General features: G+C 37.4%; 1 protein-coding gene across 4 annotated transcripts in view; it reads left to right on the top strand.

The window, feature by feature from the left end:
* VPS54 (VPS54 subunit of GARP complex) overlaps nucleotides 1–16,896 on the top strand; it is a 132,090-nt gene that overhangs the window by 30,128 nt on the left and 85,066 nt on the right. For all 4 annotated transcript variants that reach the window (XM_007970455.3, XM_007970454.3, XM_007970457.3 and 1 more), the window contains 3 exons: nucleotides 9,290–9,368; nucleotides 12,546–12,580; nucleotides 16,184–16,315. In XM_007970455.3, the coding sequence (XP_007968646.3) occupies nucleotides 9,290–9,368; nucleotides 12,546–12,580; nucleotides 16,184–16,315 (246 nt within the window). The remainder of the gene's footprint in view (nucleotides 1–9,289; nucleotides 9,369–12,545; nucleotides 12,581–16,183; nucleotides 16,316–16,896) is intronic.

Raw genomic sequence — 16,896 nt, 5'->3', positions numbered from 1 at the left:
TCTTACAGTAGTGATTTTTCAGAATTACACATTCCAAATAATGCTAAGATTCAACATGAAACCTACCCTACTTAGCAAGGAGAAAATGATTCTATTAGGCCTATGAAGTCCAGATGATTTGTGAGGTTTGAGAAATTGGCAGAATATTACTGTTTCTTTGTCTGATTCACTGCATACAATTCTATAGAGCACCCTAGCTCTAGCAGATAGTTATAATATCTCCAGACATAATTATAACTTAATATATTACTTTAAGCCCAGTCTGAGAGCAAGGACTGAGTATACTACAGAGTTTTAGATGGTCTATCAATTCATTTTTAGATTATTAGTAAGTGCCTGTTATCAATATAATTAAAATCATTAAAGTGGTACAAAGGATATTATATTTTTATAACCATTCCTTTTTATACTTTTTTCATTAGCAAACCTAATTTGAATTTAGCTGGTTTTATTTTACTTAATTTGCACTTTTTTGAATATGGCTGTATTAACATTAATACTATATAGCATCTGGTTCATTTTTATTACTATCAAATATTTTTATACAGAACCTATATATTTTGTTTGCCTTTGTATGTATATATTGCCATATTAACAATCACTTAGATATGATCATTGAAAACAGAACACAAAAACTGTTTTCAGTGATCAGATCTTTATGTTAAGTAGATGAACATTAATATGCCTTTGTAACTTATAATTTGGTTTTTCTATTTGTGTATTGATCAAATATTTAATGAATGTCTTCCATGTGTCAGGTAATCTTCTAAACATGAGGATACAGCAGAGAACAAAACTGACATCAATTCCCTCCCTTACAAAGCTTATGTTTCTAGCAAGGGGTTTAACAATAAACCCTAAAGCAACCACTAAAATAGCAAAACAAAGAATTACAGCTAATAATGGAAGAGAGAAATGGAATTTTAAAAATTCTCAATCCAAACAAAGGCATAAAAAGAAAAAAAGAAAGAATGGATAGGACATAAAATAAATTTCAAGATGATAATCTTAAGCCTAATTATATCACTAATTACATGAAATCTAAATGGTTTAAGCATCCCAATTAAAAGGTAGAGATTGTGAGATTTGATGACCCAATTATATGCTGTATATAAGAAACATACTTTGAATAGAAAGAAAAAAACATTTAAAAGGATGAAAAAATATATACTATGCTTAACAGTAGTCGAAAGAAAGCAGAAATGGCTATATTAATAACAAAGTAGATTTCAGAGCAAAAACTATTAATATGTATAAAGAATGTTATTTTATAATGATAAAAGGGTCAGTTAATCAAGAAGACATAATAGTTTTAAACATTTTTGCCCCTAATATGCTTCAAAACATGTGAGGCAGAAACTGAGAACTTTATGGCAAAGTAGCTATTCATAATTGTGGAGATTTCAAATACTTTTTCAATAAATGATGGGACAAGCAGAGTATCAGCGAGATTTTAATAGACTTGAACCATTAACCAACCTGGCCTGACTTGAAAGAGCACTCCATATAACATAGAAGAATATACTTTTTTTTCCAAGTGTTCATGAAACATTTATGGACATAGACTATATTCTAGGTTTGAAAACAAATTTTAATACATTTGGAAGACTTCACCTCATACATGGTATGCTCTCTGAACACAGTATAATTAAAATAGAAATTAATAATGGAAAGGTTGGTGGAAAATCCACAGATATTTGGAAACCAGAACTTTATACTTCTAAATAAAATGTGAGTCAAAGAAGAAAGAAAAATCAGAAGGTAGTTTGAACTGAATGGAAATGAAAACACAACATATCAGGATTTGTGGGGTGATGCTCAGTTAGCACTTAGGGAGAAATTGGTAGCACTGAATGCATATATTATTGAAAGAATAATGATTTCAAATCAGTGACCTCAGCTTACACCTTAAGAAGCTGGAAAAATGGCCAGGCACAGTGGCTCACGCCTGTAATCCCAGCACTTTGGGAGGACAAGGTGGGCGGATCACCTGAGGTCAGGAGTTCAAGACCAGCCTCGCCAACATGGCGAAACCCCATCTCTATAAAAATACAAAAAAATTAGCCAGGCATGATGGCAAGTGCCTGTAATCCTAGCTACTTGGGAGGCTGAAGTGGGAAAATCACTTGAAACTGGGTGGTGGAGGTTGCAGTGAGCCGAGATTGCACCATTGCATTCCAGCCTGGGTGACAGAGCAAGACACTGTCTCCAAAAAAAAAAAAAAAATTAAACAGATAAAAGAAAGAATAAACATCAAAGTCAAAATCAGAGAACAATACAGAAAATTAGTGAAACCAAAAGCTGATTCTTTGAGAAGATAAACTTGATAAGCCTTTGGCAATACTGATTAGGAAAAAAAGAGAAGATACAAGTCACCAATGACAAGAATAAGAAAGGTGCTATCACTACAGATTCTACAGAGATTAAAAGCCTAATAATGAAATATTATGAATAACTTTGTGCCAATAAATTCAACAGCTTAAATGAATTTACAGATTTCTTGAATGACACAAAATACCTAATATCTTTCGAGAAAAAATAGATAATCTGGCTGGGCATGGTGGCTCATGCCTATAATCCCCGCACTTTGGGAGGCCATGGTGGGCACATCACCTGAGGTCAGGAGTTCGAGACCAGCCTGGCCAACATTGTGAAATTCCGTCTCTACTAAAAGTACAAAAATTAGCCGGGCATGGTGGTGTGCACCTGTAGTCCCAGCTACTCGGGAGACTGAGGCAAAAGAATCGCATGAACCTGGGAGGTGGAGGTTGCAGTGAGCTGAGATCGAGGCATTGCACTCCAGCCTGGGCGATAGCAAGACTCCATCTCAAAAAACAAAACAAAAAGAAATTGAAAATCTGAAATAACTTTATATTTGTTACATTGATGTATAGTTAAATACCTTTCCACAAAGAAAGCTCAGGTCCACATGGCTTCACTGGAGAATTCTACCAAACATTTACAGAAACAGTAATTCCAAATCTACACACATTATTTCAAATTTTGGTAAAGATGTGGAAGACAGAGCTAGTTCTAGGATAAGGTGAGGCAGGTGAGCAAAATGTGAGAGGCACTGGAATCTCAGAGTGGGTACCTCCTTAAATATTGTACCGTATGCTTCTTGCTTGCTTCACCCTACTGCCAGCCTTCATGGAGTAACTGGAACTCTCATATACTGTTGGTGGGAATTTAAAGTGCTACAACCCCTTTGGAAAAAAGTTTGGCAGTTTCTTAAAAAGTTAAACAGACTTCTGATCTGTCATGTAAGGAGCTTGGAAGTTGTCACTCCTGTTCTCACAACAAAAAATCTGAGCAAACTGAAAATCAACAACTGAGAAGTACCTTTGAAGGTCACAGCCCAGGGACACAGGCTGACTAAGACTGAAACCTAATCATAAGATCATAGAATGTTTCCCCTCCCTTCACACATTACCACCACATCAGTGGGGTGCTTGAATAATGAGAATACAACTGAAAGGGCTACATGTCTCAGACCTTATTTAAGAGGTCTGCAGGGAAACCTGAATATAGCAGGAGAGATGAAAAACAAGGACACCAGTGGAAATTTTAGCCTCTGACACCTGCAGCTATAACAATGAGTAAATAAAGCCTAATTCTTAGCCACATAAACAAAACTTCATACTAAAGTCCTATTTACCTCAGTTCTTTTTAACTTTGGTATATCATATGTGGCTTTCAGCAAAACATTACAATGCATACCAGACAGAAAACACTGTTTAAAGAGACAGATCAAGTATCAGAATCAGACTGAGATGCGGTTGTGATGTTGGAATGATCAAACTGGGAACTCAGAGTAACTATATTTAATATACTAAGGGCTGTAGTGGAAAACATGGACAACATGCAAGAACAGATGTAAGCAGAGAGATGGAAACTAAGAATCAAAAGGAAATGCTACAAATCAAAGATAGTATAACAGAAATGAAGAATGCTTTTGATGAGTTCATCAATAGGCTTGAAGTGGCAGGGGAAGAAATCAGTGAGCTTAAAGAAATGCTGATACAAACTTATAAAAATGTGTGGGATGCAAGGGAAGTAAGGCTTCAGGGAAGTCTTGCTTAAATAAGCACTCAAGGCTTCATTGAATGCTTAAGAAGAAAATTTAAAATTAATCTAAGCTCTACTTTAGGAAATTATCGAAAGAAGAGCAAATTTAATCCAAAGTAAGCAGAAGAACAGCAGTAATAAAAATTAGAGCAGAAATCAGGGAAATTGACAATAGCAAATCGGTAGAGAAAATCAGCAAAAGCAAAAGCTGGTTCTTTGTGAGATCAATAAAACTGATAAACATTTAGCTACATTAAGAAAAAAGAGAAGACTGGGTGCAGTAGCTCACGCCTGTAATCCCAGCACTTTGGGAGGCTGAGGTGGATGGGTCACCTGAGGCCAGGAGTTCGAGACTGGCCTGGCTAACACGGTGAAACCCCATCTCTATTAAAAATACAAAAATTAGCCGGGTATGGTGGTGGGCGCCTGTAATCCCAGCTACTTGGGGGCTGAGGCAGGAGAATCACTTGAACCTGGGAGGCAGAAGTTGCAGTGAGCTGAGATCACGCCATTGCACTCCAGCCTGGGTGACAGGGCAAGACTGTCTCAAAAAAAAAAAAAAAGAAGATATAAGCTATTAGTATCAAAAATGAAAGAGGGGCTGTTTCTACTGATCCCTCAGACATTAAAAGGATAATAAGAGAATATTGTGAACAATTCTATGCCCAGAAATTTGATATCCTAGGTGAAATGGACCGATTTATTTTGAAAGACACAATTTACCAAAGCTTACACAACAAGAAATAAATATTTTGAATAGGCCTATATTTATTTAAAGAAATTGAATCAATCATACTGCTCAAAACAGAAATCACCAGGCCCAGATGGGTTCCCTGGTGAATTCTACCAAACATTTCGGTAAGAAATTACACCAATTATTTATCATCTATTTCAGGAAATAGAAGCTAAGGACATACTTTGTAATGCATTTGGTGAGGCCATCATGAAGCTAATACTAAAATCAGACAAAGACATAATAAGTAAAGAAAACTTTCGACCATTTTTTTTTTTTTTGAGACAAGGTCATGCTGTGTTGCCCAGGCTGGAGTGCAGTGGCACAATCACAGCTCACTGCAGCCTCAACCTCCCCGCTCAAGCAATCCTCCCATCTCAGCACCCCCCAAGTAGCTGGTACTACAAGTGAGCACCACCACAACACCACACCTGGTTAATTTTTGTATATTTTGTAGTGACAGGGTTTTGCCATGTTGTCCAGGCTGATCTCAAACTCCTGAGCTCAAACAGTCTGCCCGTGTTTTAATTTTTTTTAAAAAAAGAACTCTCAGCAAACTAGGAACAGGAAGGAATTTCTTTAACTTGATAAAGAATGTACTGGGCGTGTCGGCTCACGCCTGTAATCCCAGGACTTTGGCAGGATGCTTGAGGCCAGGACTTGAGACCAGCCTGGCCAACATGGCGAAACTCATCTCTACTGAAAACACAAAATTTAGCTGGGCATGGTGGCACACGCGTGTAATCCCAGCTATGTAACCACCAATGGGTTCACCTTGCCTGCTGCCTAGACAGCTGATTTATTGAGACAGGGGAATTGCAATAGAGAATGAGGAATCCATGCAGAGCTGGCTGTGTGGAAGACTAGAGTTTTATTATTACTCAAATCAATCTCCCCGAGCATTCGAGGATCAGAGTTTTTAAGGACATCTTGGTGGGTGAGGGGAATCCAGTGAGCTGGCTGTGCTGATTGGTCAGGTCAGGGATGATATCATAGGGAGAAGCCATCTCCATGTGCTGAGTCAGTTCCTGGGTGGGGCCCACAAGGTCAGATGAGCCAGTTTGTTGCTCTGGGTGGTACCAGCTGATCCATCAAGTACAGGGTCTGCAAAATATCTCAAGCGTGGATCTTAGGAGCAGTTTAGGGGGAGGGTCAGAATCTTGTAGTCTCCAGCTGCATGACTTGACCCCTAAACCGTAATTTCTAATCTTGTGGCTAATTTGTTAGTCCAACAAAGGCAGTCTAGCCCCCAGGCAAGAAGGTGATTTTGTTTTGGAAAAGGACTGTTATCATCTTTGTTTTAAACTATAAACTAAATTCCTCCCAAAGTTAGTTCACCCTGTGCCCAAGAATGGACAAGAACACGTTGGAGGTTAGAAGCAAGATGGAGTTGGTTAGGTCAGATCTCTTTCACTGTCTTAGTTATAATTTTGCAATGGCGAAATTGCAGCTACTTGGGAGGCTGAGACATGAGAATCACTTGGACCCAGGAGGTGGAGGTTGCAGTGAACCAAGATCACACCACTGCACTCCAGACTGGGCGACAGAGTGAGACTCTTGTCTCAAGAGAGAAAAAAAATCTACAAAAACTCTATAGCTAATGGGGGAAACTAGATGCTTCCCACTACGAACAGGATCCAGGTAAGGATGTCCCATCTCACTATTTCTTTTAACATTGTCTTGGAAGTCCTAACTAATGTAATAAGACAAGAAAAGGAAATAAAATATATAAAAATTAGGAAGAAGTAAAACTGTTTCCAGATGAAATGATTGTGTGGAAAATCCCAAAGAATCCAAAAAGAAACTCCTGGAACTAATAAGTGACTATTGTAAGGTTGCAAGATACCAGGTTAATACATAAAATTAATTACTTTCTTATATACCAGCAGTGAACAGTTGGAATTTGAAATTAAAAACCCAATGCAATTTATATTAGCATCAAAGAAAATGAAGCCTTTATGTATAAATCTAAATATATGTAAGATCTATCTGAGGAAAAAACTACAAGACTCTGATGAAAGAAATTAAATAAATAAATGGAGAGGTAGTTCATATATGTGGATAGGAAGACTCAATATTGTCAAGGCGTCTCTTTTTCCCAACTTGATCAATAGAGTCAACATAATCCTGATTAAAATCCTAGCAGTTGGTTTCGTGGATATTGAAAACTGACTCTAAAGCTTATATAGAAAAAGACCCAGAATAGCTAACACAGTATTAAAAGAGGAACAAAACTGAAGGACTGATACCTTCCAATTTGAAGTTTTGCTATAAAGCTACGCTAATCAAGACAATGTCGTATTGGTGAAAGAATAGACATACGGATCAGTGGAACAGAGAACCCATAAATAGACCCACACAAATACAATCAACTGATTTTTAACAAAGGGGCAAAGGTAATTCAATAGAGAAAGGATAGTTGTTTGAACAAATGGTATCGAAACAACTAGACATCCACATACCAAAGAGAAAGAATATAGACACACCACTTTGCACTATTCATGGAAATTAGCTCAAAGTTGATGATAGACCTTAATGTAAAATGCAAAACTATAAAACTTCTAGATGATAACATAGGAGAAAATCTAGGTAACCTTGGGTTTGGTAATGACTTTTTAGATATGAAAGAAAAGCACAATCCATGAAAGAAAAAATTGAAAAGTCGAACTTCATTAAAATTAAAAAGTTCTACTCTGTGAAAGACACTGTTGAGAGAATGAAAAGCCAAAGACTGGGAGAAAATATTTACAAAACATGTATCTGTTACAGGATTGATGGTCGGGTGTGGTGGCTTATTCCTTGTAATCCTAGTACTTTAGGAAGTGGAGGTGGGAGAATCACTTGAGACCAGGAGTTCAGGACCAGTCTGGGCAACATAGTAAGAACCCATCTCTACAAGAAAAAATTAGAAGAATTAGGCATGGTGATGTGCATCTGTAGTCCTAGCTGCTCTGGAGGCTGAGGCAGGAGGATCGCTTGAGCCCTGAAATTTGAAGTTACAGTGAGGAACTTCAGCCTGGGCAACAGAACTCTAGACCCTGTCTCAAAAAATAAAAAGGGACTGGTAGCAAAAATAAACGAAGGAGTTAAAACTCAACAACAACAAAACAGCCAAATTAAAAAATGAGTAAAGAACTTAATAGACCTTTTCCCAAAAAAGATACAGAAGTGTGCAATTAGCACATGAAAAGATGGTCAACATAGCAAATAATTTTACATGATAAATTTTATGTTATATATGTTTTACCTTCAAAAATAAGAGCAAAAGATCTGAATACCTCACCAAAGAAGATAATGCAGATGGCAAATAAGCATATAAAAAGATGCTCAATATCAAATGTCATTAAGGAATTCCTAATTAAAATGAGATGCCATTACATATCTATTAGAATAGCAAAAATCTAAAACACTGACAATACCAAATGTTGACAAGGATATAGAACAACAGGAACTCTTATTTATTGCTGGTGGGCATGCAAAGTGGTATGGCCACTTTGGAAAACAGTCCTGTAGTAACTGATAGAATTGCTACCAGAACTCTGAACACTGCTGGCCTGCTACTTTTCTTGTTACCACACTTCACTTTCTCAGATATCCTTTCGGTGATATCTCTGAAAATATAATAATGTTGTTAGTGTTCATCTGATTCTAAATCAGAGTGAGATTTTTTTTTGTTTTTTGACTCAGAACGTGTCAATAATTCCTCCCTCCCTCCGTCCCTCATTCCCTCCCTTCCTTCCTCCCTCCCTTCCTCCCTCCCTTCCTCCCTCCCTTCCTTCCTTCCTTCCTTCCTTCCTCCCTCCCCTCCTTCCTTCCTTCCCTCCCTCCCTCCCTCCTTGGAGTCTCACTTTGCCACCCGGGCTGGAGTGCATTGGTTGACACAATCTCAGCTCCCTGCAGCCTCCGCCTCCTGGGTTTAAGCAATTCTTGTGCCTCAGCCTCTGCAGTAGCTGGGATTACAGGTGTGCGCCACTACTCCTGGCTAATTTTTGTATTTTTAGTAGAGATGGGGTTTCACCATGTTGGCCAGGCTGGTCTTGAACTCTTGACCTCAGGTGATCTGCCCACCTTGGCCTCCGAAAGTGCTGAGATTACAGGTGTGAGCCACAGCACCTGGCCTAATTTCTATCTTTCTATCTTAAATATATAGGTTTTTGAATTTTCTTTCTTGATTCAAATTATTCTCCTAATTGATTTGTTATATAAATATTTTCCATTTGCTTTCCCACTTTATTCTAAATATGGAGAATTTACTATAATTATATAAGATGGAATGGATATAGGTATATAGATGTGTGTAGATCTCATAGAGGTATTTGGTTTATTAAGCACACTCGTTACTTGTATTTAAGTTCAGGGGCTACTGATTTCATATTCAAAGTCGTAGGACTAATGTGGCATATTCTGATATTCTGTTGCAAAACATTTTCTTGCTTTGAATACTCATGTTTACACATACATTGATCATGTTATTTATCTTTTTATTAGAGAGAGAAGATTCATGAGAGATGCAAGAATATTTGTCCTCCTAAAGATACCTTTGAAAGGACTCTTTTACATACTCATGGTATGAATATGTGTTATTTATAGATAATAAAGCATAGCATAAATATTAGTGAACAAGATCTTTATTTTGAGACCTTATTGCCTATTATATCTATAATTTTTATTTCTAGTAAAATTTTTATAACTTATGATTATAATATTTTCTGAGAACTTCTAAGAGAAAAATAGATCTGACAGTAGTATAATCCTTCAGTTCAACAAATATTGATTGAATATCTTCGTGCTTGGTATGTTCCTTGTTGCTTAAAAATAGATGAGTAAGGTAGACATAATGGCACATGTGTATATTCCCAACTACTTGGGAGGCTGAGGTGGGAGGATTGCTTGAGCCTGTGAGTTTGAGAACAGTAATGTAGTGAGACCCTAAAGTAAACCTATAGATGAGTAAAAAGTAGCTTTGGTCCTCAAAGAACTGATGTTCTCCTGAATAAGTTTAAAGAAATAAACCAATAATTGTATTGTTGTATATTAAAGAGTAAGTTCAGTGTGGTAAAGTTGTATAACATGCCTAACTTAGCTTTAGAAGCATTCCTAGAGTTGACAGTGATTACGTGTGTTTTAAAGTTGTTAGTTTGAAACATTGACATGGGAGAAGACATTCCAAGAAAAGGGAATAGTTTATACAAAGCCATAGAATAAAGAGAGAACAGAATGTTCAAGGAACTGTAAGAGTTTATATGTTGGTTCTGCTAGGAGCAAGAGAAGAGACTGAAGCATAGACGGGGTCAGATCATGAAGAAACTTATATGCTATGATAAGGAATTTTACTTTTTCTGAAGACGCTATAAAGCTACATAATATTTTTAACTAGGCATGATCGGATTTATGATTATACTTTTATGTGAAAATAGTTGTGGATAGTAAATTATGGGATGATGATTAGACTAGAGGCAAGGAAACAGTGGAGGCTACTGCAGTAATACAAATGAGAAATGATATTCCAGTAACAGTTACAATGGAGATGGAGAAGAAATTAGGCCTTTGGGAAGTAACTCAGAGATTGAGACACAGGTTTTGGTGGCCAGTTATTGGTAATGGAGCAAGATGATTCAAGGACAATTCCCAGGTTTCTTGCTTGGACAACTGGGTGGGTGACAGTGCAATTCAGTGAGAGAGGCAATATAGGAGGAGAAATTTTGAGGGAGATGGAGGCAAGTTTAGTTGCAGATTTGCAGTGAAGGACATGCCTTTTTGGCAATGTGGAGCTCAGGTTGAAGATTTAGGCTGAAGATGTAGGTATCGTAGATATCATCATAGACAGGTATGCTGGACAATAGCATGGTGGTTGAATCCAAGGACATTGGGTGAGATTGCCCAGGGAAGATGTGAATAGTGAGAAGAAAACGACTAGTGATGGAGCACTAATTAAGCTGTCGCATTTAATGGGCAGACAGAAGGTGAGATACCTGTGAAGGAGACAGAAAGTGGTCAGAGAGATAGGAAAGTCAACCAAGAGAGAATTGCACCTTAAAAGTTAAAGCTAGCAAGGATTTCAGAAAGTAAGAACAGTTAGTTGGTCTATAATGTCAGAATACTTCAGGGATAGATCGATTTGTACACTGAGAAGTCTCCTTTGTTTTGGCAATTAGGACATCTCAGGGAGAGCATTTATGGCAGGTCCAGAAACCTCAATACTATGTATTAAGGAGTGAGTATAAGAGAAAGAAATGTAGACTACTAGTATTATGTCTCTAGAAGATTTGAGATAGATTATTGACTGCAGGGAACAGAGTGGAAGAATATTTTTTCATGGCCGGGACTAGATCAGGTAAGAGAGGCATTTGACTATCCCTGAGAGTGAGTACTTTTGCATCTGAGGTCCCACCCTTGCCTCAACCTGGTCCTGGCCCCAAGTTTTATCTTTTTCTTTATATATATATATAAAATATATATGTGTGTATGTGTGTATATATATGTGTGCGTGTGTATATATATACACATTTTAATGGGAAAGAACTGAGCATGTTTATATACAGAGATAAGAGAGCTAGTATAAGGGAAGAGGCTGAAGGTACCGAGACAGACAGAATAAACTGATTAACCTGACGGCAGAGGCAGGAGGGAATGGAGTCTAAGTGCAGAAAGGTTGGTTTTGAAGAGGAGAGTAGTACCTTATCTAAGTTTGGATTGGCAGGATGAAAGTAAAGTAGGTTCATTTGAAGATAAGTGTGTATCTCAGCCTTAAGATGACTGAGAAGAAAATTAATATAGTATAAAAAAGCAACCTTTGATCATAAGAAATTCCGGATGGGATGATAGATCTTTTAAACAATAAAAACAGTATTCCTACTTCAGAATTTAATTCATTAAAAAAAATCTACGTAGCATGCCATATTCAATCTTACCAAAATTTAAAAGATAGCACAGCAGTCCTCAATCTTTTTGGCACCAGGGACTGGTTTCGTGGTAAACAATTTTTCCACAGACCAAGCGGTTTGTGGGGAGATAGTTTTGGGATGATTCAAGTACATTACCTTTATTGTGTACTTTATTTCTACCATTACATTGTAAAATATAATGAAATAATTATACAACTCATCATAATGTATAGTCAGTGGGAGCCCAGAGCTTATTTTCCTGGAACTAGATGGTCCCATCTGGGGGAGATGGGAGACAGTGATAGATAGTCAGGCATTAGATTCTTATAAGGAGGGCACAACCTAGATCTCTGACATGTGCAGTTCACATTAGGGTTTGTGCTCCTATGAGAACCTAGTGCCACCACTGATCTGACAGAAGGTGGAGCTCATATGGTAATGTGAACTATGGGGAGTGGCTGTAAATACAGATGAAGCTTTGCTTGTGGCCACTGCTCACCTCCTGCTGTGTGATCTGGTTCCTAACAGGCCATGGATCACTACCCGTTCGTGGCCTGGGGGTTGAGGACAACTGAGATAGCATAAAGCCTTGTTATGTCTGATTAAAAAGATTTGAGATGTATTTAGCTGTTTTATTGCTGCTATGTAATAGATTACAATTACCTGAAACATTGTTTTGTTCAGTGCTTTGCCTACTACTAGGCATATAATAGGTGCTTGATAGATATTTGTTGAAGGAATAAACTTAAGTAGCTATTTGGATGTGACCCAGTACAATACTGAATCTGTCAAAATGTACTTTATGGAGTTAAAATGAAAACAAGTTTTAAAAATAATATTTTCCCTTCTTTTTTAAATAGATAAATCCAGGACAGATCTGGAGCAAGTACCTAAGGTAACAAAGCTTAAACATGAGAAAATTGCCTTTTAATATTTGATCTTTAATTTTGCCTTACAAGGAGATTTCATTTGGCTTTTTTTTTTTTTTTTTTTTTTTGACACTTTGGCTACTTTGTCTCTTCTGGGCTGTGTTGCATCACTTTTCTTATTTCTCGTTCTTTACTTTTTTTCTTTCCTTCTTTCTTTGTCTTTCTTTGTCTTTTTGCTTTTCTTTCTCTTACTTATTTTGAGACAGAGTCTTGCGCAGTCTCGCAGGCTGGAGTGCAGTTCTGTGATCTCGGCTCACTGTAACCTCTGTCTCCTGAGTTCCGGTGATTCTCCTGCCTCAGCATCCTGAGTAGATGGGATTACAGGTGCATGCCAACATGCACAGTTACTTTTTTTGTTTTGTATTTTTAGTAGAGACAGGGTTTCACTGTGTTGGCCAGGCTGGTCCCCAACTCCTGACCTCAAGTGATCCATCCACCTTGGCCTGGGATTACAGGTGTGAGCCACCGTGCCTGGCCTTTTTTTTAAATGAAACAATGTTTTTAATTGGCAAGTTAAAATGATGTATATTTGTGGTGTTTTTTCTCTTTTGCATCATCAGTCTCTTTCTCATCACTGAAACTTACAAATATTTTTAAGTCTTTCCCTTAAAAAAATTTTGCTGATCATTCAACCTCTTCAAATTATTAAGAGATACTCTGTATAACAAATTTTGTCGAGATGTATAATAGATCCATTTTTTTTTTCTGGGAAGAGTTGATTACCTTCATCAGATTCTCAGATAGGTCTGTGACAGTTGTTCCTTTTTATTTTTATTTTTTTGAGACGGAGTCTCGCTCTGTCACCAGGCTGGAGTGCAGTGGCTGGATCTCAGCTCACTGCAAGCTCCGCCTCCCGGGTTTACGCCATTCTCCTGCCTCAGCCTCCTGAGTAGCTGGGACTACAGGCGCCCGCCACCTCGCCCGGCTAGTTTTTTGTATTTTTTAGTAGAGACGGGGTTTCACCGTGTGAGCCAGGATGGTCTCGATCTCCTGACCTCGTGATCCGCCTGTCTCGGCCTCCTGACAGTTGTTCTTTAGAGTAAGAAAGAGAAGATGAAAGACAAAAAAATGGGAGAAGGATATCATTTTTATCATTTATTTGATCCTACAAAATAATATTCAAAGTTTGTCATTTAAGGCTCATTGTTCACTTTCATGTAATCTTTACACATTCTTTACTTCAGCCAAACTTTTTTTTGATGGCTCTGTGCTTTATTTGCACTGTTTCTTGATCCTGGAAGACTTTTCCGTCATCTTCCCATATCTAATTCTCTATAATCTTTTGCTTAAAATGGCACCTTTACATGGGTACTTTCTTGTTCTTTCCAACAGAAGATAATTGGCCCCTTTGCCTAATTCCCATAACATTTTATCTGGGATTCTTCCCTCATCCCTCTGCTACCCCTTTAAGGATTTGTCCCTCTTCTCCTTAAAAGATTTTTTTTTTTTTTTTTTTTTGAGGCAGAGTCTCTCTCTGTTGCCCAGGTTGGAGTGCAGTGGCACAATCTTGGCTCACTGCAACCTCCACCTCCCAGGTTCAAGCAATTCTCTTACTTCAGCCTCCCCAGTAGCTGGGATTATAGGCGCCTGCTACTTGGCTTGGGTAATTTTTGTATTTTTAGAAGAGACGGAGTTTTGCCACGTTGGCCAGGCTAGGCTGGTCTCAAACTTCTGACTTCAAGTGATCTGCCCACCTGGCCTCCGAAAGTGCTGGGATTACAGGCGTGAACCACCGGGCCCAGTCTCCTTATAAGATTTTATGTACATATTATATCACATCCCTTGAATTGAAGCTCCATGAGATGACGGTCTCTTTATTAAATTATCTTTGTTTCTCCTTCAGTGCCTAGCATCGGAAACAGTCAGTAAATATTTATTGAATTAATCAATACTTTTAGTTACAATACCAAAGCGGGGGTTAGAAAATTTACTCATGTCTCTAGTTAGACTTTTTTCTACCATATTCATTCTAATTTTTGTATATAGTTAAAATAAATCAGCAAATAAAATACAGTATATAAATAAATACATAAATTGATTAAACCACGTTTTAGGCCCTATGCTTCGTACTAGAGATACAAAAATAAGCTATAAATCTAACCCTGCAAGAACATATGGTCTCCAGGGGGAGATATGCATACTAAATAAATAATTTCTATAAATTATGAGGTAAATAATTAAGTATGCATGATATATTTGTGTTCAGAGATGGGAGTCATTGTGTCATGCATAAAGAAGGACACATTTGCCCTTTTGATTGCATCATGTTTTTCAGGAAGATGTATAAGAAAAGGCATTCTAGGTCAGATGTATGTATATAAAGATATACATACTTTTTTTATATATATATATAAAATATATATATATATATTTTTTTTTTTTTTGAGATGGAGTCTTGCTCTGTCGCCCAGGCTAGAGTGCAGTGGCGTGATCTCAGCTCACTGCAAGCTCCGCCTCCTGGGTTCATGCCATTCTCCTGCCTCAGCCTCCTGAGTAGCTGGGACTACAGGCGCCTGCCACCACGCCTGGCTAATTTTTTGTATTTTTAGTAGAGACAGAGTTTCACCGTGGTCTCGATTTCCTGACCTCACCTGATCCGCCCACCTTGGCCTCCCAAAGTGCTGGGATTACAGGCGTTAGCCACCACGCCCAGCCCATACTTTATATATTAATACATACATTATAAAAAGAATAAAAGTATGGAAGAGAATTGAATATTGCTAGAGTGTAGTGGGTAAATAGTGGGAGTGACAAGATACAAAGAGGTAAGTGGGTCCAGGAAAACAATGAAGGGTTTTGGATGCCATTCTAAATAGTTTGGTCTGTGGGTCATGGGAATCTATTGAGAGTTTTAAACAGGGAAGTTAATATAGTTATACTTAACATTTTAGAGGAGTATCTCTGACAGTAGTATAGGGGATGGATTAGGGAAGGATATCAGTAAATAGATATTTACTGTAATCCAGAGATACTGAAGAGCTGAACTGCTGAATGCTATGGAGATACAGGAAAGCAGAGATTCAAGGGATATTTACAAAATATAACGGATAGGTCTTGTTGCCTAGCTGGTCGTGATATGTAAGGGAAAAGTAGTCTATTCATAAAATTGAATTTGTTTTGGTTTTAATATTTATTGTATGCTTAATCTAAACTAATTTTAAAACAATTTTGAGCAGGAGAAAATAGAAATATAGGTTAGAGAAATTGATATTTGGCATTTTAAAAAACTATCAGTGGGAAATAATGTGGAAATTTTAGGATAAGTATTATATCTGCCTCTGGTATGTACCTGTAGGACTGCATTAGTGAGTATGATCATGTAGTAATAGAATTACCATCTCCATTGGTAAAGGCAAAAAGCATTTTCTATCTTTTATGAGTATTTTAAGCTTGGTGAGAAATTTACACATTTTTCTTAATGGATATTTGTGTAAATAACCGTTATTACTTGCTTTTGCTATTCATACTCAAGATCCACATTAATTTTGTTTAATGATCATGATGTTAGAAGAGATAATGGGTATAAGGAAAATACTTATCTAATTGAGGGAAATGCATTTTTTTAATAGATTTTTATGAAACCAGATTTTGCCTTGGATGATTCCTTAACTTTTAATTCAGTTTTACCATGGTCTCATTTTAATACTGCTGGTGGAAAAGGAAATCGTGATGCAGCTTCCTCAAAGTTGCTTCAAGAAAAGGTAATTTCTTTTTGACTTCATCCATGTAGGAAACTATTCTAGTTAAGCGGTACTGATTGCATGGGTTCAGATTTAGTTATTTAGTAAGCTGTACTTTTAAATTCATTTTTGTTGTTACTGACAACTATAAGCCTCCCAATCTTAACTAATAAACTAACAGCATTTCGGCTCAGTGGAACACAAGTTGTGCAGATGAATAAGGCAAAACTTACTATTTGAGTACTTCTTACCTGAAAGAGCAGTTGATGGAATTTTAATTGAAAGGATATATTAGCTAACACAATAAATTGCTTTGCATTTATCCCAGATATTTTATTTACATATTGGCTAATTTTATTTATTTTTATTTATTTGTTTTTTGAGACAGAATCTCTCTCTATTGCCCAGGCTGGAGTGCAGTGGCACAATCTCCACTCACCGCAACCTCCACCTCTTGGGTTCAAGCGATTTTCCTTCCTCAGCCTCCCTAGTAGCTGGGACTACAGGTGTGCACCACCATGCTTGGCTGATTTTTTGTATTTTAGTAGAGATGGAACTTCACCATGTTGGCCAGGCTGGTCTTGAACTCCTGACCTCATGAT

Source organism: Chlorocebus sabaeus, chromosome 14 (assembly GCF_047675955.1).
Source record: "Chlorocebus sabaeus isolate Y175 chromosome 14, mChlSab1.0.hap1, whole genome shotgun sequence".
Lineage (NCBI taxonomy): Eukaryota > Metazoa > Chordata > Mammalia > Primates > Cercopithecidae > Chlorocebus > Chlorocebus sabaeus.
This window is presented reverse-complemented; position numbering and strand designations above follow the sequence as displayed.